Source organism: Anser anser (assembly GCF_964211835.1).
Source record: "Anser anser genome assembly, chromosome: 6".
Taxonomy (NCBI): domain Eukaryota; kingdom Metazoa; phylum Chordata; class Aves; order Anseriformes; family Anatidae; genus Anser; species Anser anser.
Genome location: NC_139726.1, coordinates 17,488,148 through 17,514,061, shown reverse-complemented (window position 1 = coordinate 17,514,061; position 25,914 = coordinate 17,488,148). Strand labels below are relative to the sequence as shown.

General features: G+C 39.1%; 1 protein-coding gene across 14 annotated transcripts in view; it reads left to right on the top strand.

Annotated features, from left to right (window-relative positions):
* RBMS1 (RNA binding motif single stranded interacting protein 1) overlaps window positions 1–25,914 on the top strand; it is a 239,500-nt gene that overhangs the window by 175,507 nt on the left and 38,079 nt on the right. For all 14 annotated transcript variants that reach the window (XM_083840873.1, XM_083840874.1, XM_083840865.1 and 11 more), the window contains 2 exons: window positions 22,830–22,888; window positions 25,823–25,914. In XM_083840873.1, coding sequence (XP_083696999.1) covers window positions 22,830–22,888; window positions 25,823–25,914 — 151 coding nt within the window. The remainder of the gene's footprint in view (window positions 1–22,829; window positions 22,889–25,822) is intronic.

Sequence of the window (25,914 nt, the reverse complement as noted above, 5' to 3'; positions counted from 1 at the left end):
GTTTATATTTTGAGTAATTATTTTTGGTGAATCACTAGAGAAACTTCTTATCAAATCATAGAAGCGTTGGGCTCGCTTTCCTGTTGCAGCACAGCTGTGCGGTACTTACCAGCACACCTAACAACTGTTCACCATTTCGGTGGAAACGTGCCCTTGTGGTGAGAGCGCGATTTTGCCAGTATATGGCTCTGCAAATCTACTCTCCACCTTCATCTGTGCGGTTCTTTTTTAGCACTTTGTCAGGTGAAGCTTTCTCCTTTTTTCCAAGATTAAAAGACCACGTTATAACGTTGTTGTGAAGGCTTACCTGGGAGCAGAGCCGTTTCCAGGCAGCATTACCGGCTTTTGTGCGGGAAATGAAGCCGCCACGTCTCTGAATAGCGCGTTCAAACTCAAGCCTGCTACTCCTGTTAGGCATTGGGAAAACAAATTTCTTCACAGCAGTCACGCCAGGGGCAAAATAAGATAGGTGTTGTGTTTGCTGCAGGAATGTCACGGAGTGTCACAACAGGCCTGGTTGTGAGGGGACGCGGCCTGAGTCACTCCTGTCTGTGACAGGAGCTCACCATGTGAGGTATGTGAGGGCAGGCAAAGCAAGAGGTGCAATGGCCCTCAGATACATCTTTTCTGTGGGATGCTAGGCAGGAGAAATCAGCTAAATAGAAGGACAAAAGCAGAGGAAAAGAGAAATCGGAGTAAACAGCCTGCAGGGGAAGCCTGCAGGAAGCTGCCTGACCTCAGCAGTGGCCATGGGATGTGGAGCGGTTTCAGCAGCCACTCGTTCTGCTTCCCTCCCTCCAGCTGACTTTGCGGCGCAGTGTCCTTTCCCAACCCATGAGGTCTGTTGTACTGAGTGAGCCCCTGTCACGCTGTGCTGGTTTTACAGGGTTGCTGGAGCAGTGGTGGCCTCTGCCATGCCTGATGGTACTCCCTTGCCCTGGGGCAGCTCTCAGTACTTGCTTGATGCGCCTCCTTCAGCTGTTTTTGTCTTAGCTTTTTGGTTATGAACACATTGTTTAGGCTTTGCTTGTACATTCCTATTCACTGGCTGTGAGACGGTCATTTCTTGTAACTCGTTTCGTATCTGCATCTCAAAAAATGTAAGATAAAATTCATTCAATTTATTTCACTGAAATCATTGAGACTGTTTATATGAATAGAGACTTAAGAGATAGGGTCTTGGGACATTCGGACAGGAGTCTAACGTGCTTTGACTCGTTTTCTGGGTGCTTTCCAGGCTTCCACTAAGTGCTGTGCTTCACTGCATATGACCTTTCTGCCCAAGCCTCATGGTTCCAAAGCCCTGAGCTTTCCACTTTCTTGCTTATGATTTACTTACTGGCCTGCAGCATGGCATCTCTATAGTGCTGCGTTTCTTCAGAGACCTCCTTTTGTGCCATTTACATGATTAAATCAGAATAATGCAGCAGAGCCTTCCTCTGTCTGACAATCCCCAGTCCCAGGGTGAGATTTCAATCTCTGAGGCTGAGCCCAGGTCTTGCCTGTTCAGTTCAGTGTAAATCATCGAGCCAGCCCACCCTTTGGGCTGCTCCCTTCCAGCCTGTTTGCTTGTGCTATGTTGCTTCTATTGAGCTGTCTTTTGTCTATATACTATTTTTGAAATCTGTTTTTTGCTCTGGACAGTTTCACTTAGGCCTTCCCCCTTAAATTATTCCTGGGTGGTTATAATGTGGATATTTAATGGGATTACAATTAGGAAAGCAGCTGTTTTAAGGTAACAAAGTTAGTGATATAATTAGCACGACAGACCATTGTTCTGTGCCAGGACAGTCAGAACGTAAAATCAGAACCTTGTAGTGGTTGCCTTTGCTTTGTGTGCACTGGGAAATCATATACCTTGCTGAGAGACTATTTTAAGAACTCTTTCCTAAATATTCAGCATAATGAACCCAGGCATAAGTAAAACAAATGGCAAGCTAATGGCCGTTTGAAACATTTTAGTCAGGTGTGTTATGTTTTCACAGCATGGGAACTTATTTTTTTTAATAGTTGCATACTGTAATGTTTCCCTGTTTTGGGACAGGAGCACCCAAATGTTGTTTCAGTTCCCTGTTCTTAATAAAATGCTATTTTTTTTATTAAGTTGTGCGACGGCCATTAGCATGTTAACATTTCCACATTGTTTGCTTCTCATGTAACTGTGACCTCTCCTGTGCTGCCATTTCCCATCTCATTCAAATATGCTCAGTGCTGAGAAGTTGTGAACTGGAGCTCAAGCATCTACTGTAGCAGGGAGCTGTCATCGCTGCAGTCAGTTCAGAGCAAGAAATCTGCTAATTTTACTCAGCATATCTCATTAGAAATCAGACATGGCTGGGCTTTAGGAAATAGTTCAACCATCTTTTGCATTTAACTCCTTTGGGAGAGTGGTCTGGACAGGTCTCTGCTGCTCAGTTCACAGTCTAAGGAGATGTCTGTAGCATGAGTATGACCCCTTCAGATAGATGGTTCAGGTCAGGGGAAGCTGAATTGAACATTTCAAACCTAAGTTCTCCAATTTTTTTCTTTGAAGTATTTTTCTTAGTTCCTTTCTTTCCTCTTTTCTTGCATTTTTCTTCCATGATTTGTCTGTCAGGTGCAGTGAAATATTGTGTTCATAATTATGTGGAATATCATTTCATGTCATGTAATTGTGTGATACATCTGTCCCTGAAACTGTTCCCTATGGGATCAGTGTTAGTACTGATTGTATTGGAAGAGAAGCCTATCTATTGTTCTTACTTTTTTTTCGGTGGAAAGAAGTTCTCTATGGATGAGTTCCTTTGGAGGCTTATGTGTGCGTTAATTTTTTAAATGGTATTACTGCAAACATCACTGAATAAATAATGCCCAGTTTACAGAATAGCATTTGGTTCTAGAAGGGTGAATCCTTTAGCCGCTCAGCAGCATGTGGTTTTAATGTTCAGCTCCATGCTGTGCGGTAAAAGCATCATTTTCTTTGTTCCTTCTTCAAGGACTGTGGCATGGTTTGGGTTTTGCTCAGTATGTGCAACCTGCAGCAGAATTCCTTTAACTGTACTTTTTCCATCCAGTTTTGCTCTTCAGAGCAAGCATATCACGGAAGATGGTGTAGGTGTGTTGCTCAGATGCAATAACTGATTACACCAGTGCTGCGCTGCCCATGCAGGCAGGCTTTTTTTTTTGATGTATGTGGGATGCAGAACAGCACCGAAATATCCCAGGTAGCCCCTGCTCCAGGGCCGGGCTCTATGGGTGCACCTCAGCAGGGCAGGCTGGCGGAGGAGCAGCTGGGTGCCAGCACGGGTGCATTGAACTGGCTCTGCTGGCTCCTGTGATGCTGCAGTCTGCCATGTAGGAACGGATACCTCACCTGATGAGCTTTTAATTGGTTGGTGTCAAAAGAAAGTATCCTGTTCCTACATCAGAGATGAAATAGCGTTCGGTTTTGTGTGTCCTTCAGCCAGTTGCTCCTGATACAGAGACTGCAGGACCTGGTATTGTTAGGGCTTGGCTTCCGCAGTCCGTGATGAGGCATCTGTGTGCTGTGCCATGGGAATTGGGACTGGCCTGCAGAGGTAATGTTTGGTTTGAACAGTAATTTCCTTTATTTTTCAGCAACTGCTTTCAGCAGTCATATTATGAAGTGACTGACATGGCATGATGCAAAGGATCTCTATCTTCCCCTGAATATTTGCACTTTAATTAGACAGAAATAAAATTCAGACAGCTTTATAGTCATGATCAAATGAAACCCACGCTGAAATCCTCTCTGAGGAGTTCAGGATGGTTTTTTTTTTTCTTCTTTGAACAATAATGTCTTTTTGTAGAATATCATTATATATTTATGTTATTTTTGGGGTGGGGAAATTGTAATTGGGGGGAAAAAAGTTGTCTTAGAGTCCTACCGTCTGGATGCAGAAAATCTCTTGAGATACCTTGAATTTAAAACAAGTATGATGGTTTTAATTTCCTCTTTCCATTTTGTGATCAGATTTCAAGTTTAAGGAAAAAATAAAGTTTTTTCTAGCACAGCATTTCATTTAGCGGCAATAGCCTAGCAGCAATCAGCCACTCTCCTCTGCACAGCCTCTTAAAACCAAAAACTAACTCCAAGTGCACTGAGCGGCCCGGCCCCCTTTGGGCTTTAGCTGCAGATGCTGGGACCCAGCGATTGCCCAAGCTCCATCTCCCCCAGGGGATGAGAGTTTTGTTGCAGCGTGGGGCCGGAGAAGAGGTGATCCCATGGAATTTCCTTTAGGAAGTGGGGGCGAGGAGAGGGGAAGGAATGCTTCAGCCGCAGCTGCTTGTAAAAGGAGCACTAGGAAAATAGATCTGCAAAAGTTACCACCGTGGAAGATCTCTAGCTGGGAAACAAAAAGCTGATTTGGTAGCATAGGGCCTGTAAAATGTGTAAGCATTTGCAAGTCTGCAGGTATTTGTTCTACAGAGATGCAACCCTTGTTCCCTATCGCAGAGCCGCAGGAAAAAAAAACTCTGTGGCAGCTGCTGGAATGCCTTTGATCAGGGTCCCAGTCCCAGTTTCCCCTGGTGGCAGGGGCCCATCTCAGATGGGAGGTGATAGCACCACAGTTGTTCATCAGAATAACCAGTAATTCAAGAACATTTTGAAGGGGGTTATTTAATTTCAGGAGACTACTGGAAGTGTTAACAAGCCCTAGTATGTTGTATAGTGAGAGCCACAATACGGATGCCAAACGCTGTCCCTCTTAAAGACAGCTTAGGCAGGAGTCTCACTCAGAAACCGCTTAAGAACTGAGTCGGCTTAGAGCCTAGGCTGATTTTTACCCCAGCATGCTGATGTTAAACTTTCCTTTTCCTCGGAATACCATTTGGAGTCGAAAGCAGGGTCTGTATTTGCAAACAGATTCTTGTATCTGATGTCTCATATCTAATGCATTTTCACATAACTCTTAGAAATCTTGTGAAGTCTGGCTGTTTGCTAAAGGTTAGTTCTGCTTAGCTCTGAATTATGTAATGCTAACTCCTTGAAAGGAAAAAATGAGCCATCTGATGTTGACACATTATAAGACCAGCCATTTCTTTCAGTAACCTTTCAACCTTTTTTTCCCACATTGCTGCCAAGCTGCATATAGGGTTGAAAAAGTAACACCCCCAGATTGTATGAAACCCAGATAATAAACATCTGTGTTCTACCTGCAGAGTGAAAGCAGTAGCAATTGTAGATTAACAAGTAAATTCAGATCTGTTACTTCCAGTGAAATTTGCAACTGAGGAAATTGGGAGAAAAATCAGTGTTTATCCTTAAAACAAATGAAGAGGAAAAAATCATCCCACAATGTTAGACCTAGGTCCTCAATTGTTTTCCCACAAGTTCTAAAATTCTATCATGTTTTCACATTCAAAAAACGCCAGCTGCCTTAGTTCACTTTGAACAGTGCCTTACTGAAGACTCAAACCAACCCTGTAGAAAATCAGGTTTCTAAAGGGCTGCTGGGAGAAGAATTAACATTTAAATACCTAATCTTTGCAGAGGGATGTGCAGTATCTGGGAAAAAAGTCAAATTTTAATTTGGATGTAGATAATATTATGATACATGGAAAAGGAAGAAAAAGCACCAATGAAAACACAAAAAAAGAAGACTTTGATTTGGGGTCTGTTTTGACACTGTTACTAGTACAAATATTCCACTTGAAATAACCTGTGTGGGTTGAGTTAATCATTAACGGAATCAATTTCAGTAGAAGAAGTATGTTTGAATTTGTACTCCTATCCTACACCTTCCATTTCAATTTCCTCTCTTACTCACTTTAGTATTTTATTTTCCCAAAAGAGGAAAATCTTGGAGTCTGTTGCTTTGCTGCCACAAGAAAAATCCCCTAAAATAAAAAAAGTGCATTATTTCACTTAACGATTTGGGTATTAACTTAATAAGTACATGGCATTAATTGATAATTGGTAATTCTTACCATCATAATTGACCTAATTAGCCCCAAATATGTATTTTTAATTTTTTTTGTTTTCTCTGTGTTCAGTACAGCTGTGTAATTGTGCATACTGTCTTTGAAAGACAGAGCAGCGGATCAGTGTTTTTGCCTAGGAGAACATTGTTCACTTAGACCTTACACATTGTCGGTATTTCAAGTCCCAGAGTAGCTTTTTGTTTTACATATAGTCACTAACAAGCTTTCAGAAGTCTCTCAGAATAGCACCAATTATTCTGGAGCATTAATAAGGATTTTTTTCTTTCATGTATGAGTGATCGCAATAGTGAAATAAATGTTATGGTATCAGAAGATATAAAATCATGATAAAAACAATTCTTTATACAAGGGTAATACAAATACTGCAGAAGTCTGAAGTCTTTTATTTGCAAACCCTAAATGTCAGAAATAAAAATATCTAAACCCCAGAAGAAGAGCCAGGCTATTTGCTTCTGGTTTTGAGGACGCTGCTGATAAACTGAAGAGCTGAAGAGCTTTTGGAGTCTGGAAACCAGCAGAACCTTGCTGTTCAGTACTTAGTTTTATTTATTTATTATTTGTTTATTTAGCATATTTGTGAAATCACCAAGGAACTGGTGTTTCTTGCTTCTTTCATTTTGTGTTAACAAACCCCATGTGAAACAGAAAAGCTTACATATGCCCACAAGACAATGGCAAGCTTAATTTCTGTTTGTTTGTAGTGTGCTCACAAAGAGTAATCCTAGAAAGCACCAAGCACCTGCAGGAGCCCACAGCTCCTAATGCCAGAGTTAGGATTTAAAACCACTTAGCACTCCATAACCTGAATTTGTTTGATAGCGAAGGCTGAGATTTTCAGCTACACAATTGCAGTGTGCCAGATAAACTCTGCGGTCTCTGGTTCTTTTTTTTTCTTTCTTTTTTTTTTCCCCCTTCCTCTTTTTGACCCATAGCTGTACAGTACCCCAGGGCAGAAACCTCCAATGTATTAAGTGGGAATAACTTGGTGAAGCTCTGGAGAAGCTGCTTGGCAGAGAGGAGAGAGAGACTCTTTCCCTGCCGGGCCTGCAGGTATCAGCCTGGCAGGGTATGCAGTGGAGCTGACGTAGCATCCTGCATTTCCTTCCCCACATCGTTGTATGCAGCTCTGTGACCTGGTAGGAGCATTTGTAAATCACCTTGATTTTTGTTTCTCACATAACCTGTATTCGACACCCCACATTTGTTGTATGCTTTTATTATGTTGCAGAGTGGTGGCAGGCTTTGTCTGAACTTTTATTGTTAAAGCTGTTTTTTTGTTGCTGAAAGTTTATTTGCTATATTTTGAAGATCTCAAATACTGTGAGGGAAAGTGTTGCTCCGTGTTCCTTTTTCCTCGGTGACAGTGGCAGCATACAGGGCTTTCATGTTGCAACAGGGAGGTACGTAGTACTAGTGAAAGGCCATTAGCCAGGACTGCCATTGAAAATAATCCATCATCATACCGTGGCCGCAGCAGGAATGTACTCTTTACTATGTAAATTAAGATCAATTCTTTTTGAACATCTTCCAAATATTCAGCTATGACATTATAAAAATACACAGTCATCTGTCCCAGTCTTCTGTTTCTTCCCAAGTGAATTGCATGTTACTTTGTTCCATGAGAAATTATAAAGGTTTTTCCACCCCTTCCATTAATTGCTTATTCAGTTACATATTTCTTAATTCTCTTTGAAGTCTAGGAGACTTGCTCTGAATTATACAGTCTTGCAAATATTAAGTATTTTGAAAAGAGTTTTTGTCCCACAATGATGAAATGTTTCCTGTCTAACGCTTGAACTGAGATTGTGGTAGCAGTCTAAGGAGCACAAGCTCACCGGTTTGTAAAACTGAGTTAGGTAGAGTTGATAAGGTGAAAAAATTAGGTAGGTGTCAGTAGATTACAGGCCCAAATTGTTAAGATGTTCTTGGGCAGATAGCCAGCGAAAAAAAAAAGCTTATGAGTCTGATTTCTTTTTGAGATAAGGGAAAGACAACGTCTGTATTCTCGGGGCAGAGCCCTCCACCTCAACTTGCTTGGATCCAAACCCCCCTCACCTAGCAGAGGGGATTAGGGACTGGGACTCCTCCATGGTTGTGTTTGTAGCTGAAACGTAAGCAAGATGTTACTTTCAAAGAGAACTGTTTGCTGACCAAGCATCCTAGTGATTTTTATATGGTGGATGTATGTTTTGAAAACTATGTGAGTTTCTTTTTCTTTTCTTTTTTTTTTTTTAATTCCATGAGATAATTATGTTAGAATATGTCCAAATATACTTCAGTGAACTGAGATGCTTAATTCCTTATAATTGGTCTGCAATGTACATCACAATATACTAATAAAAACACTTCTGAAAAAAGGATCCACTGCTGTTTACATCAGATCTTACCACAGCGATCTTATTAATTTTTCTTTTTCCACGAAAAAGGAGAGATTAATTTCTTTTTCTCTAGGAGAAAAATAATGAGTTCCTGTGACAGAAGACATTTTAGCGCCCTTAGGGTATATTTCTCTCTTCTTTTTGTGTTGGTTAGTGTGCCTTTTTTGTCCTTCCCTTACGTGAAGGGTAGGAGGCATCTCTGAGTACAGAAGAAAGAGCAAATCATTGTAATTTTGCACTGCAGTCAGGAAGGAGTACTTCTGAGGGCAGTGTTTTCTTCTGTTTGTTAGTGTCCTGTCCAAACTTCCATTTTGTATAGTGGGACAGAATTTGCAGGAATTTTAACTGCTCCTCAGGGGTTTAAATGGATTTGTATTTGGGCCTGGGTCACTGGTGTTCTGCCTTCTTCAGGATCTGGTAGTTGTCTTCTCATCCTGGTGCCAAAGACATTTGACGGCTCAAATGTTCAGCTTCTGCAACGACAGAGGAAACGTTGAGGCTATTTCTCTCAAATTGCTTTCCTGTCGTGGAGGTTGGCGTTTGGCCGTGACAGCTCTCCTCTGCTTTTTTGGCAGACAGTTCCTCGACATTCTTGTTGAGATCATCCCCACTAGGGCTTTCAGAAGAACATCTGACTGAGGCTCAAATTCTTCACCTTCTGCTGCTCAGACCCTATAGTATGTTATAGGAAAGGGCTCAGTCCTCTCTTCCTACTACTAAATTTGCTTCTAGATACCTTTTGTTGTCTCAAAGATCCATGAATTTGTGGTTTCTTCCTTTCACCCTGATTTGGTTTCATGTTGAGGGTGTGGATTCTTTTAATCCTGAGGATAATTTAAGAGAAACAAAGTGTCATTGAATTACTGCAGTCTGAGTCATACTTGGTCTGTGAGTTCAGTTCCCTGGCCTTCCCACACAGCGTTTCCGATGTGCAGCGAGCTGAGGCTGTGCAGGAAAGACTGTCGACTGACCTAGATACTGCTTAACTCCTTACTAATGAGTGGATTTCTGACTTTGGATACAGCCTTTTCCTCTTCGGATTCTCAGCCCTTTTCTGGGAAATAGCTGCATCCATGACATTTGCCTGCTTTTGAGTGGTTTTTGTCAGAAATACTCCAAGATTTCAATTTCGATTGATTTAAACATCTTAAGTTGCTTGGAAAAGTAGTAAATGAACTATTCTAGAATCCTAAGCATTGGCATTGAGATTCATCTTCAAGTGTAGAAGCTCTGGCTTCTTTCACTTAGCACTTCATTACTTTCAGGAAAAAAAATCATTTTGCTGTCCTACAAGAAAGGAATAGTCATCTCAGGCTCTCAGAAGACAAAAGAAATATGGTCTGTATAGGTCCGTAAAGCCCAGAAACACTGTGACCATACCGTATTAACTACCATCTTGTCATATGTTGTCGAATCTGTTCAAGAAAGTCGTGATGTGTGTGATACAGAACTAACTTTGCTGACTTTGGGCTTGTCTGTAGTGCATTGTCTGGTTGATTTTTTCCTGGTGCTGTACCAGAACGCGTTTTTTGTATAGTCCCTTCTGTGATTCTCTGGGTTTGTGAAACTGCCATGGCTGCTCTTTTTAAGCAATATTGTATCTGTCTTCATCTGTTTAATGTCTAGTTGGCCGAGTCTGGAGTCACTGTTGTGCAAAGCTACCCATGGACTGTGTTTTCCCTGCTCAGCTAGCATTAAGCTCCCTTGTCTGTGTTCCTCACAGTGAAACCCATCAATCCGAGTGCTTCCCAGTGCATATCAGCCAAAGTGCAGCCTGGGACACTTGACTTACCCTTCCATGGGGGTATTTGACATAGTCGTTATATTAAAAAAAAAATCACTGGAGAGGAGAATCTGGGGGATCACACTAGTTTCAGCCAGCTCAGTTATATTCTACATGACAGTCTGGTAGTGCAGTGTGCTGTGTCTGTATGTCTGTCTGCACCTCGTGAGTAAGAATAGGCTGAATGTGTGGTGGTTTCAGAAAACTTCAGTTATACTTGGCTAGCCACTACAGTGATGGGATCAGAACAGGTTAATGGTGTTTTTAAAGAAAATGGTATGTTTTAGCTACCAAAAGCAAATTTCCAGATAAGTATCTATTACATTCTCTTTGCAAAACTGCAGAAATCAAGCTCTGCCTCCTGCTTGCTTCAATCAATATTCAAAAGGCTGTCTATCTGAAGCAGTGTGAAACTGAAGAAGTGTCGCTGAATGTGACCTGACACATCAGCCGCAAAGGTTGCACATTAGATTTTGTGTTACAACTTGTGATTGCTCATGTATCTGAAATTTGGCAACAGATGGATAGTATTTTTTAATGCATAACACTCCTCTGTCCCTATCTCAGCACTTAATACTACTGCAGACATCTTTTCAACAGAGCCATGCGGCTATAATCAATAATATGTGAGCTGATGTTTCCGCTCAATAACATACAGCCACTTAAATGCCCTTCTGAAGTATTTTGACCCCTGGGGAGAACTACTTTAGTCCAACCATTTTCCCTATTGAAATGGAGATGTTTGCTATTCAGCACAGCTGGGACTTGAGAGTAGAGAAGCAAATTCAAATAGGGATCAAACCTACAAGCCGTGCTATTAAGGGGGCAAGGCCTCTGGAAGGACTAGCAGTGATTTTGGATAATTTGTCCATTTAGTGCCGTCTTAGTATGATTGACATTAAGTTACCAGAAATAAAAGGAGATCAGACTCTAGTATTAATTTTACAGTTGCTTCATAATTAGCTGTTAATTCCAGTACAGAATAGCTATTGAAAGCAGGATGTTATTATGAGCATTTCATAAAAGAAGCATTTTTGAAACGCAGTTCAGAGAGACTAGAAGTTACCTGAATGTGTTGAACTATTTGTTTTTTTTCCCTCTTGTGCCCTCTAAAAAGGAGAGGGGCAGTCAGCACTGTACAAGATTGGGTGTTAAATTAACGCAAGATGCAGGCAAAAGCAAATAGATATCTTTACGAAGGATGTATTTTAACCCAGCAGCTTGGTTTGTGTTGTTGGTTTTATGTCAACTTAGTATTACAAAAACAGAACATGCTTAAAAACAGTTACCAATGAGAGACATTATTCCAGTGACCAAGCATCTTCCATGCAAAATAAATGCAGCAACAATCAGTGTGTGTGTGTGTGTGTCTGTGTGTGTTCATATATATAGTATGTACTTACCTAGGTGTATATATATAATTTACATAATGTGTGAGACAATTTTCGTAGTTCAGAGCTAACAAGTGGGTCAGGGTTTAGGAAAGGGGATGTGGCCAGAAATGCCCTTGTATTTTAGCAATCCCCAATCCCGTGGCTTCCAAGCCTTTTTCAACATATTCCTTGGGGCATTGCTTATTTAAACTGAGGGTATAAGTGGAGGTTAGTGACCTCCTCTAGAAGTGACATTAATAGGTAAGAAAAAGTTAGAGTAACCTTTTGTAGATAATACAGGATTGTAGCATTAATAGGTGTCCGTCTGTCTATCCAGATAGGAGTTAGCCTAACACTACTTCGGATTGTAGCCACAAAAACACCTTTTGATTGAGACAGTTGTGATTAAAACAAGAGAAAAAAAGTATTGGGCAGTGATGATAAAAAATAATTTTACCCTTGCCTTGTACCTCATTCCCTCCTGCAAGAAAAAGAAATATACTTAGGAAAAGCCAAAAAAAAAAAGAAAAAAAGGACAGTGCATCACACGCTGAGAATGAGTGAGTTTGGCTTGCTTGGATGGAGGATGAGGAGGAATTTAAAAAAAAAAAAAAGCCTTTAGGTATACAATCTAGAGACTAATTTATGCTCCCAAGCTGATCTTGTACTTCTTAGCACAGGCAGGAGAAAGGAGTTATAAATTATGAATAACAAGAACTGCTCTCTTATGTCTTCGTAGTTTTATTCTTTCAAGCTGTTAGTGTAGGCTCTGCAAAATTGGTGAGGCTGGAATTTGCCAAGATTTATGCCTGGGTGTAGAAATACTGCCTTACTTTCAGATTAAAGCGGTTAGCAGTGGTAAATCAATACATGCAAGTCTGCAGAGCTGCCACAAGCTTGGCTTATAAATATGTATTAGCATTTATCTGTGGTTTAATTTCTCATCTTCCCAAACCATTGTCTTGATTGGTGATCATTTCTCAGTATGGAAAAAAGGGGATAAAAGAAATTGCCAGACAGTAGAAATAATATTCCAGAAATGTAATTTAAACCTGTTCAGAACTTTATTATTTTGCGTGCCAATGAATTATGATTTTCCAAAAAAACCTGCATCTTTCATGACTATGTGAAACTCTATGCTTTCTCATATTTTTTATATTCTTACTGTGAGCCACATGAACTATGGTAGTTTATCTTCAAAGAATATTGCTTTGGCTTTTGATGGGGGTTGGTTTAAAATGCAAATTTTTTCAGTATTTTAGTCTTAACCCAGACATACTTGGTGTCTGTTCTGTAGTGTTAAGGTAAGAGACCAACATTTGCGTTCTTAAAATAACGTGTTGTTCCACCTCGTAGCCGTAGGAAAGTGTAACCCCTTCCCGTGTACCCGAGCGTTGTCAGCAGATGCACAGGCAAGGTGCAGCAAACTGCTGTAGAACATGGAGATTATCCTATGTTTTATTTAAATAAGAATGATTGTGTAGTTCTAAAAAGTAGGTTAACTGAGAATTCCAAAATGTTTGAATTATTTATCTCTTTTTGTAAGATAAGGTTTCTCCAAGTTTACTTTGCTAAACTGGACAGTGAATGGTGTAGACTGGAAAGTGCTGGCTGCTTCGCGAGGCAGGACTTGAAAGGCAGACTTCTTGATTTTTTTCTAATGATGTACCATCTACCAATTGTTTCTTGTGTGAATGTTAATTTACAATAACTCAGGGATTTGTTTGTAATTAGCTGCTGAGTAATTGTACAAATCATTTTTGTATTATTGATCTTCATGTTTAGTGTCTTACGGTAAAACTTTCTGTAATACTTTCAACGTAAGAGTACTTCACATCAATTACATTGTACTGTGGTAGAAGTATCATAGTAGTACATAAGTTTCTAAACCATTCAATCTAACAATAATTTATTGCATCATTTCATATTCTATCCTTAAATAAATTGTAAGGCATTGTAATTAAAAATTATTTAAATATTTAAAACAAAACAAAAAACAGGTATAGTTGTTTTTTACTAATTTGGTCATTAAATTCAGTACCATGTTGCCAGGAAATAATGTTTTTAGTGTCAACCAGAATTTGCATCTATTCAAAAAGAAGTTTGAAAACTGTAGTTCACCACTTTTAAAATACTTAGCATGTAAGTCTTAACACAGGTAAACAGAAAAGCTCCTAAAAGTTTAGGCAAAACGAAGGTATCAAGTATTTACTGCTAAACTGTTAAAGATGATGATAAACATAATTTTCTTTTCTTACAGAACAGATACTTAGATTAATGCATTACTGTGATGGTTTTCCCCCCAGTTTAGGAGAAAGAAAGCTATGGTTACTTACACAATATTTGCACTTCAAAGTGTGTCAAAGAGGCAAATCCATTTGTGTTTCTGATAGGTTATTTATCCTGCTTAACCTATAAACTGTGGAGTAACAAGGCTACTGAGCTGGTAGGCAGCCTAGCAGATGGCTCAGAGATTATGCTAAATCACCTCAGCCTGTCAGAAGTCGGGCTGGGTTACTGCAGGGGCAGCGTCTGTAAGAGACGCTGAATGGGATCGTTTGTCTGAGTTTCTTGCCTTAAATTTCATTTTTCTTCACAGCATGTGACCTCTTCCTTCTTTCCGTCTTGTTACTACAACCTCTTCGAGTTAAAGCAGATGTGTGATCAGCAAGTTTGGGACCAGCCTGCTGGTATCCTGGCTTTCGTAAGAATCATTAGGGTGGTGAGAATCTTTAGGTGTCTGCAAGACATGGAAGATCCCCTCCGCGGGGACAAGGGGTTTGCTCAGGCACTTTCGCTGTTGTTGCCCTTCATTTTTCCACGTCTGGAGCTGTTGCTTCAGTCCCTACCTACTGTTGAGTTGAACATTGTCATCTCTCTGGCCTATGAAATATTAAATGGGAATTAAATATGAGCAGACTAAATTAAATTGAACAGCTTGCTGCTGTCCTCGTGTTGAACATCACAGGTGTATAATTTTTGGGTTGCTTTTCAATTCTGTGAAGAATGAAGAGTGTAATTTTCAAAAGTGATTAGCATGAGTGGCCCCCTCTAAGTGCTGGCTGAGGATGGCATTCTGCTGCAAAGGAAGAGAAGTCAGGGCATCATTAGCTAGCTTCAGCGAAAATACCTTGTGTTTAGGAGGAAAAATCGCGTTGCGGCTGAGTGAAGACAGGCCAAGACTCAGGGCTTAAAAAATCTCACCCCAAAGCGTGGGTGACTATTAATCATAGTTTTGCTAAATATCTGTATTCACATCTTCAGTGAAGCAGCAAAGGCAACAGATGCTTGTAAATCCTTCAGAATTTGCCATGTTTGTTTTTTAATTTTTGACATTTACATTTCATTAATTTACATTTCATTCGAAATTACATTTACATTTAATTTTGAAATTAACAAAAAAGTCACCACACTAATCTAAAGATTTTATACTTAGTATTTTTGATCTCATTATTTACATTCTACTGCTGTTGTTTCTTATTCACTTAGTACCCTTCTGAATTCTTCTTGAGACCTTCCAGAGAGGAAGTTCCGTCCAACTCCAAAAGCTATTTGAGGGGGAGGCTTCATAGATTTTTTTTTTCCATGGTCATGTTATCATAGTACTGACGAGTAACTGCTTTTTTTTCCCATATATTGCAAAATTCTTAACCTGTTAAAGAAAAACTAAATAAACACATTGCTAGATTTTTTCCCAGTGGCTTATGATTGATGGAGAATAAACCTCTACAGGGAATTGTTGGAAATCTGTTGTTTTGCTACACACATTAGGAATGCTGATTTAGTGTCAGCTATAATAACTCTTAAATGTTTAAAATACGTAGAGATACTAAAAAAGCAATTTTCATCAGTTGTGCTAAATGAAAGGGCATTGTAAAGTGGGTCATGCTTTTAAGATAATCAATCTGTTGTGCAAAAAGCAGCATACTAATTGAAAAACCTTTGCAAAATGTAGTAAAAATAGCTGTAGAATGCTAACATTTTTTTCCTTGACTTCTAGTCAGCCTCTATGCAATGGATAGAGATTATTCACATCTCTACAAAGCAAGAGGAAGCAAACATTTCCTGATTCTAAAAGCATTTCTTTCCTATCCCCACAGATCATCCTCTGCTAAACCAGGAAATAACTACTCTTTAAAAAAAAAAAAAAAAGTAGCTGGAAAATAATAATCTCCAAAATCTTCTTCCTGTGTATCACTTTACTGTTCATGACAGTTTTGAATTCCTCGTTCCTTTTAGCTATAAGGAGTAGAAACATTATGCAGAGCTAGAACACTGTAAAACCTATTCATAAAGTACTATTTTTCTGTTACCATCGATATTGTCCAAGAAACTAAGAAGGCATTTGTTCATACCTCACTGATAAGAATTGTATATATCTTTTGTACTAAGCATCTGTTCTTCTAAAGACTGATATCTGTAAGATCTGATAGCGTATTGCTGATTTTGCATCTGTTTTGCCACTTTTCTTTACTTCTCAGTGAAATCTGGAATTGTAACCTACTGAGCCTGAAAAAAGATCTTTTGTACCAAAGTAAGGCTAGTTTGCAGCATGCTAATGTTGGTAACTGTGTCAGTAACAATGATGGTATATCCTTTTACCCACTGATTTTTATTGAAAATGAAAATATGCCAAATTTAAATAAAGAATTAGAGAACAAAAAAATGTTCTTGTTCTTGCAAAGAATTTCCAGCAACATGTAAGACTACTGAATTGTCAGTAAAGCGAAGGTTTGTGTTGGATCTTTTTTTTTTTTTTTTTTTTGGTATGTAGATTCTAACTCATCAAAAAATAATCTTCTCATTAAAGAACAAAATGTAATTTTAGCAATTTTGCAAAGTGAAGTTGAAGTAAAACAGTAGTTAGTTTCTATCATAATAAATTATAACCTGCTTGGTTAGCTGTTATTTATTTGTAGAGTAAAACAGTTAAAAACAACACTGAGAGTTACTTGGCTGTTTCGAGAATGCCAGCTTTCTCTCTGAAGTACTGGAGATTCAAAGATATAATTAATAAGAAATAATGGAACTATCTTTGTCAAAACCACATGACCATACAACAGAAATGTCACCAAAGCAGAGCTTCAGCTTTAGTTTAGGTTCACGAGGAAGTCCTGTTTTCTGCATAATGAAATTTATGAACAGATGCCTGAAGCAGGGCACATCTGGCTGAGTTGATTAACCTAGTGCTTGAATATCTGAAGCTAAGGTAGGAAGGAATTTTTGCTAAACCAAACAAATTAGCCAGATCTAGAACAATTTTGAAACACAACTCATACTAAGCTATGTTATGCATACCTGTTAACTGTGCAAATGAAATTAATATAATTAATAAATGCAGCTTTTTTGTAATGTTAAATTACACACTAAAATGGTTGATCCAACTTTCAGTGATAGGTACTCATTGCACTCTGGTGAGCGAATGTTTATGTCTGATGAGCATAAAGCAAGTGACTTCCGAAGAGTTTGTCAAAGAGCAGTGTGCCTTCCAACAGCAGAAAACAAAACAGACAAAATGTTCCCATGATACCTCCTTCTACACTAGGGCATAAACATGATGAAGAAGAATTTAAAAATGGAAACCATATGGCTATAGATTGTGCAACCAGTGGTGCTGTTCTTCAAACCCAGTATTCATCTGGATGGAATAAGTTTCTGTATCAACTTTTTGTAACCAGAACGTTTACCCATAATTAAGTTGGAGCAGGATTGGAGTAGGCTATCACGAGGACTATCACTATTATATAGACATTTATTTTCTGCAGTTCCCCTTATTGGCAAAGACAAGATTTTATTCATGGAGAGACAACAACAACAAAGTGTTTATCTAGGCTTAAAAGGAAACAAGATCTTGAGGTTCGGTACAACACTTTTCCAAAATACAAGAGAGTATGGGAGCCAATTACAGCCTTTTGTACTGCTCAGTCACTGCTCTGAGTTTTTTTCTTGGATCCAGGAGGAAAGATTGCTGGGGCTGATTATGTTCCCTTGGCTGTGCTCTTGTCTTGGAAGTGCCCCGACCACTGGAAGATCAGTGAGGTATGGGAGCCAGCTGCACCAAGTCAGTTCTTGCTGGCAACTCCTTAGACTCTTTTCTCAGTTAAAGGAAATTTGTTTTCTTGATACCACCTGGTGCAGAAGGAGCAGAGAGACTGAGAACCGCAGCATAGGTGAGGCCTTCCCACAGACTGCTCAGGTTTCTCTCTTCGGGTCTCAATCCAAATGAACTGGTTGGGCTTCCACATAGACTACAAGTATGGTACAGACTGTGATGTAGGCTTGGCTATTACAATCCTTAGTTACACTTTTTTTTTTTTGAGTTGTACTGTTTCAAAATTAGAATGCTTTGGGTTTGGGGAGCTGAGGATGCTAGCTTAAAAGTTCAGTGATTCAGAGAAATCAGTAATGGTTACATGCATTTATTTGGGGTCATATAGAAGAACAATATTCCCTGTCAAGCAAAAATTTTCGACTTCTTGAATGCATGCAAGGTGCACACAGACCATGTTGTGCACTAATTCAGGCCATGTTTGAAGACAGTCATCTTTTTTTTTTTTTAAGCTCTTTTATGGACTAAGCATCCCCACCAGCATTTTCTATTCAGTATTACAATTAATATACAGCAATTACTTTTTTTAAATATTTCTCCCATTCTTTTTACCCAGTTCATTCTGTTTGTTTACCTTAGTCTAAAGTAAGGTTTATTTTGATGCAGATGCATGCAGCAACTGCAATGTATTGTAGGATTAACTGATCTGCTCTTCTCTATGGCCCTCCTGGCTGGATCAGACTGTTTATGTTCTCTCTTGTCTTTGGGTCAACCAGTGAGGACATGGGCTCCTTACTGGAATTTTTGTGCTTAGCCAGGTTCTCTCTCCTTTCACAGTTCCACCTTATAGTGAGTTCATGTACTCAGAGCCACGTGCATGTTATGAAATCCATGCCTGGCTTTACCTCATGATTCTGGCTCTTAAAAATAAAGAGCATTCCACTAATGGCAGTGATAAGATGCTAAGATTTAAAATATAATTCAGAATAAACACAGAAGGTATGCTGCATTGTTTCTGCATAGCACAGGTGTTCTTGTAGCACTATAGTAAGACAAGGGATAACAGCAGGATCTCTAGGAATGCTCTTTTTTACAGCTGGACTTGGCTTCAGCAAAGAGAGATTTACCGTCGATCTTCAGCACAAAGTTCTGCGCACTTCAGGATGGAGGAGCTAGGCAGCTCTAAAAGACTTTCCAGAATAGCAGAGGTCCTTTTGGCATGTGCAAGTCAAAGCTAGGTGGTAGAAAACCCTTAACTGCACAAGCTGAAAGACAGTTGGAAAATACTGCGAAGGGCAGTACTGAGCTTGGTGGAATGAGGTTAAGCTGTAGACAAAGACTTAAATGGTACATTCCAGACAACCCCTATCAAGCCTCTCCTCTCGCTACCTGTTCTTATTGTACCTCCCCTAATACACATACAGATAAGTTCTTTCAACACTCAAAATAGCACTTGTGGCTGAGCCTTCAAGCTACTTCATTCCCCATTCTTTGCCATGCTTATGATGGCACCTTATCACCCGCACATTTGCAAGTCTGTTCATTATACTAGCAGATGTACAAAGGGAGAAAAATAAACACTGGTTCAGTTTGATCAGCGTACAGAGTTTAAAGACCCTTTTCTTTCATCACCTCCATCATGGAGGTTGCCAAAATTATGCTCCAGAGATGTTTTAAATGTCTATAAGGTATTTCTAGCTATATGTAATAGATCTGTGTGCAGTTATTTGTACTGGATTTCATCACATTACTGAACAATGTAATTTTTTAAAAGTTTGTGTTGAGTTTTTTGTTTCAAGCTTTACACTTTAAAAGTATCTAAAGCAAAGCTATATTGCTGTATTTTGACATTCACATTGCCTGGCAGTAGATCTGAAGGAATTATGGGTTGGCAGAGTTACCCTTCCACTATCAGCAGCAATACTGATAGTTACGGAGAAATCTCCCTAACTTGAGCAAGTCTCTTCTTAATGTTCTATCCAAATATATGTTGTCTCGGTATTCTGTACTATAAAGATAGCTAGTTCACTGGTACGCAGCCTGTTACTGAACATACCTCCTTTAATGCCATAATGAATCCACCCTGGCAATTATTTACCTGGCTCTTACCCAAGCCCCCTCTTTCTTAATACATTATTTGATGCTAGTACAAGTGCTATACCAATGAAACAGAGAAAAGAGATGCAAAGCTGAAAACACCTTTCCATCTCCAAAGATAATTCAGACTAAAGAGAGAATGTGTTAGCAGGACTACAAAAAAAAATGTTGCTGTTGAACATGTGGCTTTACCCATTCACTGAATTTATTCGATGTTATTTTGGGAGCAAAAAACCCTACTTACTAAGTAATAGCTAGTTGCTTGTTATTAGCAAGATCAGCAGTTTTTCCGCAAGATGGGCACTAAATAAAGAAAAAAATTTGTTTGCTTTTAATTGCTTTAGAGGAAAGGGAATGAGCAATCACCTATCATCATAAAAGTGATTCTGCCAACCCTGAGAGATGTGCCCTGCCTTTGGTACAAGTCTTATCAAGCATGCAGTAATGCTTTGGAGCAGCAGGGCGGTAGCGTCAGCAGTGCCTAAGTCAGGTAGATGTGCTTGAGCTTCGTGAGGAATAGTGATCTGCAGGCAAGACCTAACATCACAGACACCTTTGGAATACAACTTTTCTCTTGCTTGCTATATTCCTTTTTGTAAGTTTGGACCACTTGCCCGCCAGTATGTATCAGTTTAGATCATTGATTTCTGGTAGATCTCAATTCAAATGAGCAGTTGAGTGCAGGAGCCTGTGGTAGCAGTAGTATTAGGGCTGCAGAATTCAGGAGGAAGGAAGTAGGTTTTCACGACAGTCATCCTTTGAAGGAAGTACTTAATGAGGAACTGTAAGGACTAATTTCCCCTAATACCAGACCACATGGTGGGAGCAAGGAGGGGTTTGTACTTCGCTGGTCAGGCTGAAGTAGGGCAAACTGCATTTCTGTGCTTCATGGCGACCGGAGAGCTATCACTTGGGAGCGGTATTTACAGGGAAAACTGTAGGAGAAACCCTGGCGATAGCTGCTATTGTTATACTGGTTCTCTGATTCGTTCCTGGACTCGCTGCTGATGTTTCTTGGCTGTCTTCCACAGCAGCTGGTTCTTTGCAGGAGCCGTGCTATCTAGGACAGTGGTTTAAATCACCAGCAGCCTTGCACACTGGAAGGCGGTCCGTGGGGTGGTTGTAAGGAGGATATACGCAGGCACGTGTTTCGGTGCTGCTGCCTGATGTGCATCAGTATCTGGGCCAGCACAGTCCATTGCCAGCCCCCAACTCCCCTCAGTGACCAAACTGACCGAGGGTTATACCTATTTTATTTGTCTACATGGATACCTGGTGAAGTACTTGCAAGACCTGAAACAGTAGCAGGGACAAGATCATCCTTTGTTGTTGTTTTTTTTCTTAAAAAAAAAAAAAAGAAAAAAAAAGGTTATGTAGCTTTTCACTTCAAGAAGGATAGGAAAGCTGGTGGGGTATGGAGAACGCTGGCCGTCAAGTGCTGGGTGCAAGTGATGGGACATGAGTTTAGTGGATCCTGAAGAGCCGTGCTCCTGAGCAGTTTGCCTCTTGTGTATTTACAACGTGTACATTTACTCTGTGCCTGCAGGAAAATTCCGGAGAAAGTTCAGAAATTTGAACTTAGAGGGCATAAAGCTTTCTCTATGGAATGACTCAATTGGAAAATAACTGCCACTAATAAGGAAGTATATGCTACAACTACTAGGCAAAATTTCTGATGCTCTACTACAACTTCTAGCATGGAAGTATACATGTATTTTCACAGACTCACGTACATTTTTAGGCTATAGATGGATGGTTCAATTTTATGTCAATGCAGATGTTCACAGTTCTAAATACAATAAGGGATCAAAACTGAAAGTGGTTGCGAAAATTGATAAATACACTGAAAAATGTATTTAAATGTTCTTTAGGAAGAAAGCACTTTATAGATAGGTTTCACCCTTAAATAACTATCATTTTACAATTAAACAGCGATTTGCGTACTCTTAAGTAGGCCTGACTAACCAACCTAACTTGAAAGCCTAACTTTATGTATTAGGCTTCTTACATCTTTTTAAGAACTTTTAAGACTAATACAGCTTCTGCTGAAATTGAGTTAGTCATCTTTTGAAATAATATCTTTTTGAAATGCTACTCCATAACTGCCACTCTGATGTTATATTTAGCAAGTGAGCTGGCAAAACTTCATTCTTCCCCAAACCCCACTTACTTATGCTGATAACATTTCTAATAGTTTTCAGTTCATTTTCAGTTCTTGTACGATGATAGAGAACCTCTCGGGACACAGTGCTTACGTATACCTATTAATGTTACCTTATTTTCTCATGTAAAAACAAACTCATGTTGCATAGTTCCTCTCCTGTATAGTAATGATGTTGTGCCAAACGTAGTTCAAAAGTGAACAAAGGAGGCTGGGGTAAGAAACTTGTGAACCTGTGCTGGTTTCTGATTCTGCTGCTGCTTTGCTCTGTAGCAGCCATCTCTGTGCTGGGGGAGTTGCATCCTCTGTATCAAGATAATTTAGGATTCGATTTCCAAAGGAAGGTGCAAATTTTCACCAACAGTATCAAATTCTACTTAAAGTCTACTCAAAAAAAAAAAACAAAGGGTCTTTCTTTTAAAAAACAAAATAGAAACTTTCCTGAGGGATGTTTTGCTTAGTTGAAATTGTTTACATTTCAATTTTCCATTTTAATGATACAGAAAATTCTTCATCAGCTTTGTTGATCAGCTTTCATAAACCTGACTTAGAGTTGTCACCTACCCATAACAGAGGTTTTCATCGCTTTCAGTTTGGGTCAATAATTAAAATATAATATTATTACTATTTTATTTTTATTTTGTACTGTGTTATCAAGCCTAGCACTGATGAGACATTTTCTTGTCTGCTTTATCTGGTGTATATGCTGACAGGAGGAGTCCCTGATTTTACCTATATTGTTTACCTATATTGGTGTGGGTTTTTTTGTTGTGGTTGTTTTTGTTTTGAGTAAAACACTTTCTTGTTTTGTCATTCTGCTGTGCTACTGGGAACACAGGAAGAGAGAGCATGATCACGCTTGAAATTCTTGATAATTTTTGTTACATCTATCTACATTATATCTTCCATTATACAGTCCATATATTATTGTAACTTGTTGAAAGTAAAGGATAATAGAATATAAAACAACATCTGTTGGCTATCTGTTGTAATAGAATGTTTTTTTCTTCTTGTTTCATTATGTATGTATCATACATTCTAGGTATGGGAAAATCGTATCCACAAAGGCAATTTTGGATAAGACAACAAACAAGTGCAAAGGTAGGTTTGTTTTAAATTGCGTTCACCTGATTAATTGATTGATTTTATAAAATTGACTATTTATTAGTTAACTAATTAATTGAGGTTATAAAATAAGCCATTGTTGTATTTTAAGTGCTTTTAATTTTTTTCTCCCCATTTTGACATGTAAGCTAGTCTCATTCTTGCCCATGGTCAGTGTGTTCAATACATTTGTTTCCAGTGGAGCTGGCAGACAGCCTGTGTCAGTGGTGCAGCCAAACCCGAGCGAAGCCAACACGCACACTGTTGTCTGGCAGTTAGCTTCTATTTGAGACACAAAAGTGAAGTTAAAAGCAGCTTTTCTCCTTTCGCCTGGAGAAACTAGGGAATCTTGCAGCAGACCTTTCGATTGTACTAAGCTCTGAAAAAATTATATATTGTGGAAATCAGCTCTGCTAATTAGAACAGTTTAAAGGAGCACTTAATTACATGTTCCAATACCAGTTGTGTTCAGTTATGTGCTGTTCAATGTATTGGGAGCAAAGAGGGAGTTCATTTTCACTATAGTAATTTCAACCAGAAGAAAAATATAAAAACTTCTTTAGATAAACTGGATATGTCGGTTCACTGATGTACAGCACTCCATGCAATTACAGTGAGATGTAATCTCATATCCCGGCAACGTGCGTGGTGGGAGAAGGTGTGACAGCAGACACTGAAGTATCGGATTTCAGACATTTCTGGTTTCTTAATTGTAAAAAAAAAATAATAAAAAAGGTAACTTCTAAGGAAAGCGAAGAATTGAGTCAGCTGATTTAGCAATGTTAATGAGTGTGCGGTTCATGAATGAGTGTAAAACTGATGGGCAGAGGCAAGAGAGGAGAGTTTATCATTAATCAAGTCTCATTTTTTGTGGAGAACTTGGAAGCAGTGCAGCAGCAAAGCTCCCTAGCTCCCCATCTTAAGCAATTAAGGAGGTGCTGACAGTGCAGAAACTGAAATTTCTAGAATTTTTTCCCCAGCTTATATGCAGATGTCGTCTGCATACATTGTGACTAGGAAATAGCGGATGCCCTTTTCGATTATTTCAATTCATTAGTACTTAAGACAGCACTTCACTGATTTACTCTGTCCATTCCCACAGTTCGTGAAGACTTCAGGAGCTCTGTCAGCAGTACTGCTTATGATCCTGACTGTTCAAAGATTTAAGCATAGAAATTCTTACATTAATGTTTTAAGATGTTTGAGCTGGCTTTTCCAATACAGATTTTAAATCTCAGCAGTGTGAAGCAGTAACTAACAGTCTATTGTGACAATATTCAGCAACTTGAGGCTCCAGGGAAGCTCACTGCATGTCTTTGGAGTTACAGTGGGAACATAAGTAGGCAGAATGCAGATATCTAACTGGAATTTAACCAAAACATTGACAGCATCTCTGGCTCTTGCCAAAAAAGCATACCATGGGATTTAAACTAACTGGAGCAATGAGCAATTAAGTTTACATATCATCAAAAAGATGGCAAAGCCAGCTTTGATGGCATGCTTGGTATCAGAATGTAACTTCATCTATTTTGCACCCTACAGTGTGGTGGTGGTGATAACCTGTGCTAGTGTGGGTACGGAAGGCTCGTTTTGTCTTGGCAGCACAAAACTTGATAGGAACTAATTCACTCTGTTTCGCGTCAAGATTTAACAGTCCACAACACCACATGTTACACAGAACAATATGCTGCTTTCTTCAGCTTCTTGGCAGGTTAAATAAGCTTGCACTGATGTACAAGGCAGCTCTGGTTGTTTTTCCTGAGTTAAGGACTTTAGAGCTGGTTCAGTTATAGTTTTGCACAACCTTTTTGTCTCCATATAGACATATTATAAGATAATAGTTACCTTCTGAAGAAATAGGTCAGTTTTCTACTCCTTTAGAATTGTTTTCATTAGTTTTGTTGTTTTTTTTTTTTATCCCAATTTAGGCATTGGAGAGGGATTTCTTTAATATTTGAGGCTGTTCACTGGTGGGAAGGAAAGGGGTTGAAAAATACAGAATGAGGCTTGCAGTAAGAAAAGTAGCTATGGGATGTAGCTTCCAAACTCTGATCAGCATTTGGTGAAACTTGAGCATTTAACTTCCAGATTCCCTTAAAAAATCCCAGCCTAGAAGGTCAGTGTCTGCACGGGCTGGGGCATGTTGCTGTTCAAATGTACTGGAAGCTATTACCTGTATATTTCTCTTCAGAATAAGAAAAAAAAAGTTTTGTATACATGGAAATTGTTATAATTAACTTTGGTTTTACATTAACATTTAAAGATTGCATTATATGACAGAAAAAATAGACTTTTTTACATTCTGGTTTCAGTAACAACAATAGGAAAAACTTATTTGATTTGCTGAAGCTGGGTTTTCACTCACTTTCTAGTTAAATTGTCTTTTATGTGTATACAGTGAAGGAACTAGTTTATCAGTTCACCAGAAATTGGGTTATGGTGCAGTAGATATGCATCTTTTAAACTAAACTGCCCTCCCAGTTCTGAGTAAATGACCTGGAACTTAAAGCCTTATTGGTCACCTACTTAAACCACACTAAGAATTTAGTTCAGAGAAATTAGCAGATTATGCTTTACTCGGTTGGCTCTGGCTCTATGAAATAAATTTATGATGTGATATTTGTTCTTCCTGGATATGTACCAGATAACACAAAGCAAAGCACTATACTGTTTGTATAGAAATTTTGACAAAATCCTGATAATGAATGGGCATGGAAATTGATTCTTTCCACTAGGGTAGGTCCCCATCATCACAAGGTCAAAGGACTTTGGTAGGTAGTATTACTGGGGACTCCATGAAGAAATTTGGAGTTAATGTTGGCCATTTTTACCAACAAGAAGATTGTATTAAGAAACCATGCTTGTAGCATATGAACTATTTGATTATAAGCTGGTTGCTCTCTTGTTGATGAAATTTGTTTTGTACTTCAGGTTATGGCTTTGTTGACTTTGACAGCCCAGCAGCTGCTCAGAAGGCAGTTTCTGCTCTCAAGGCTAGTGGAGTCCAAGCACAGATGGCAAAG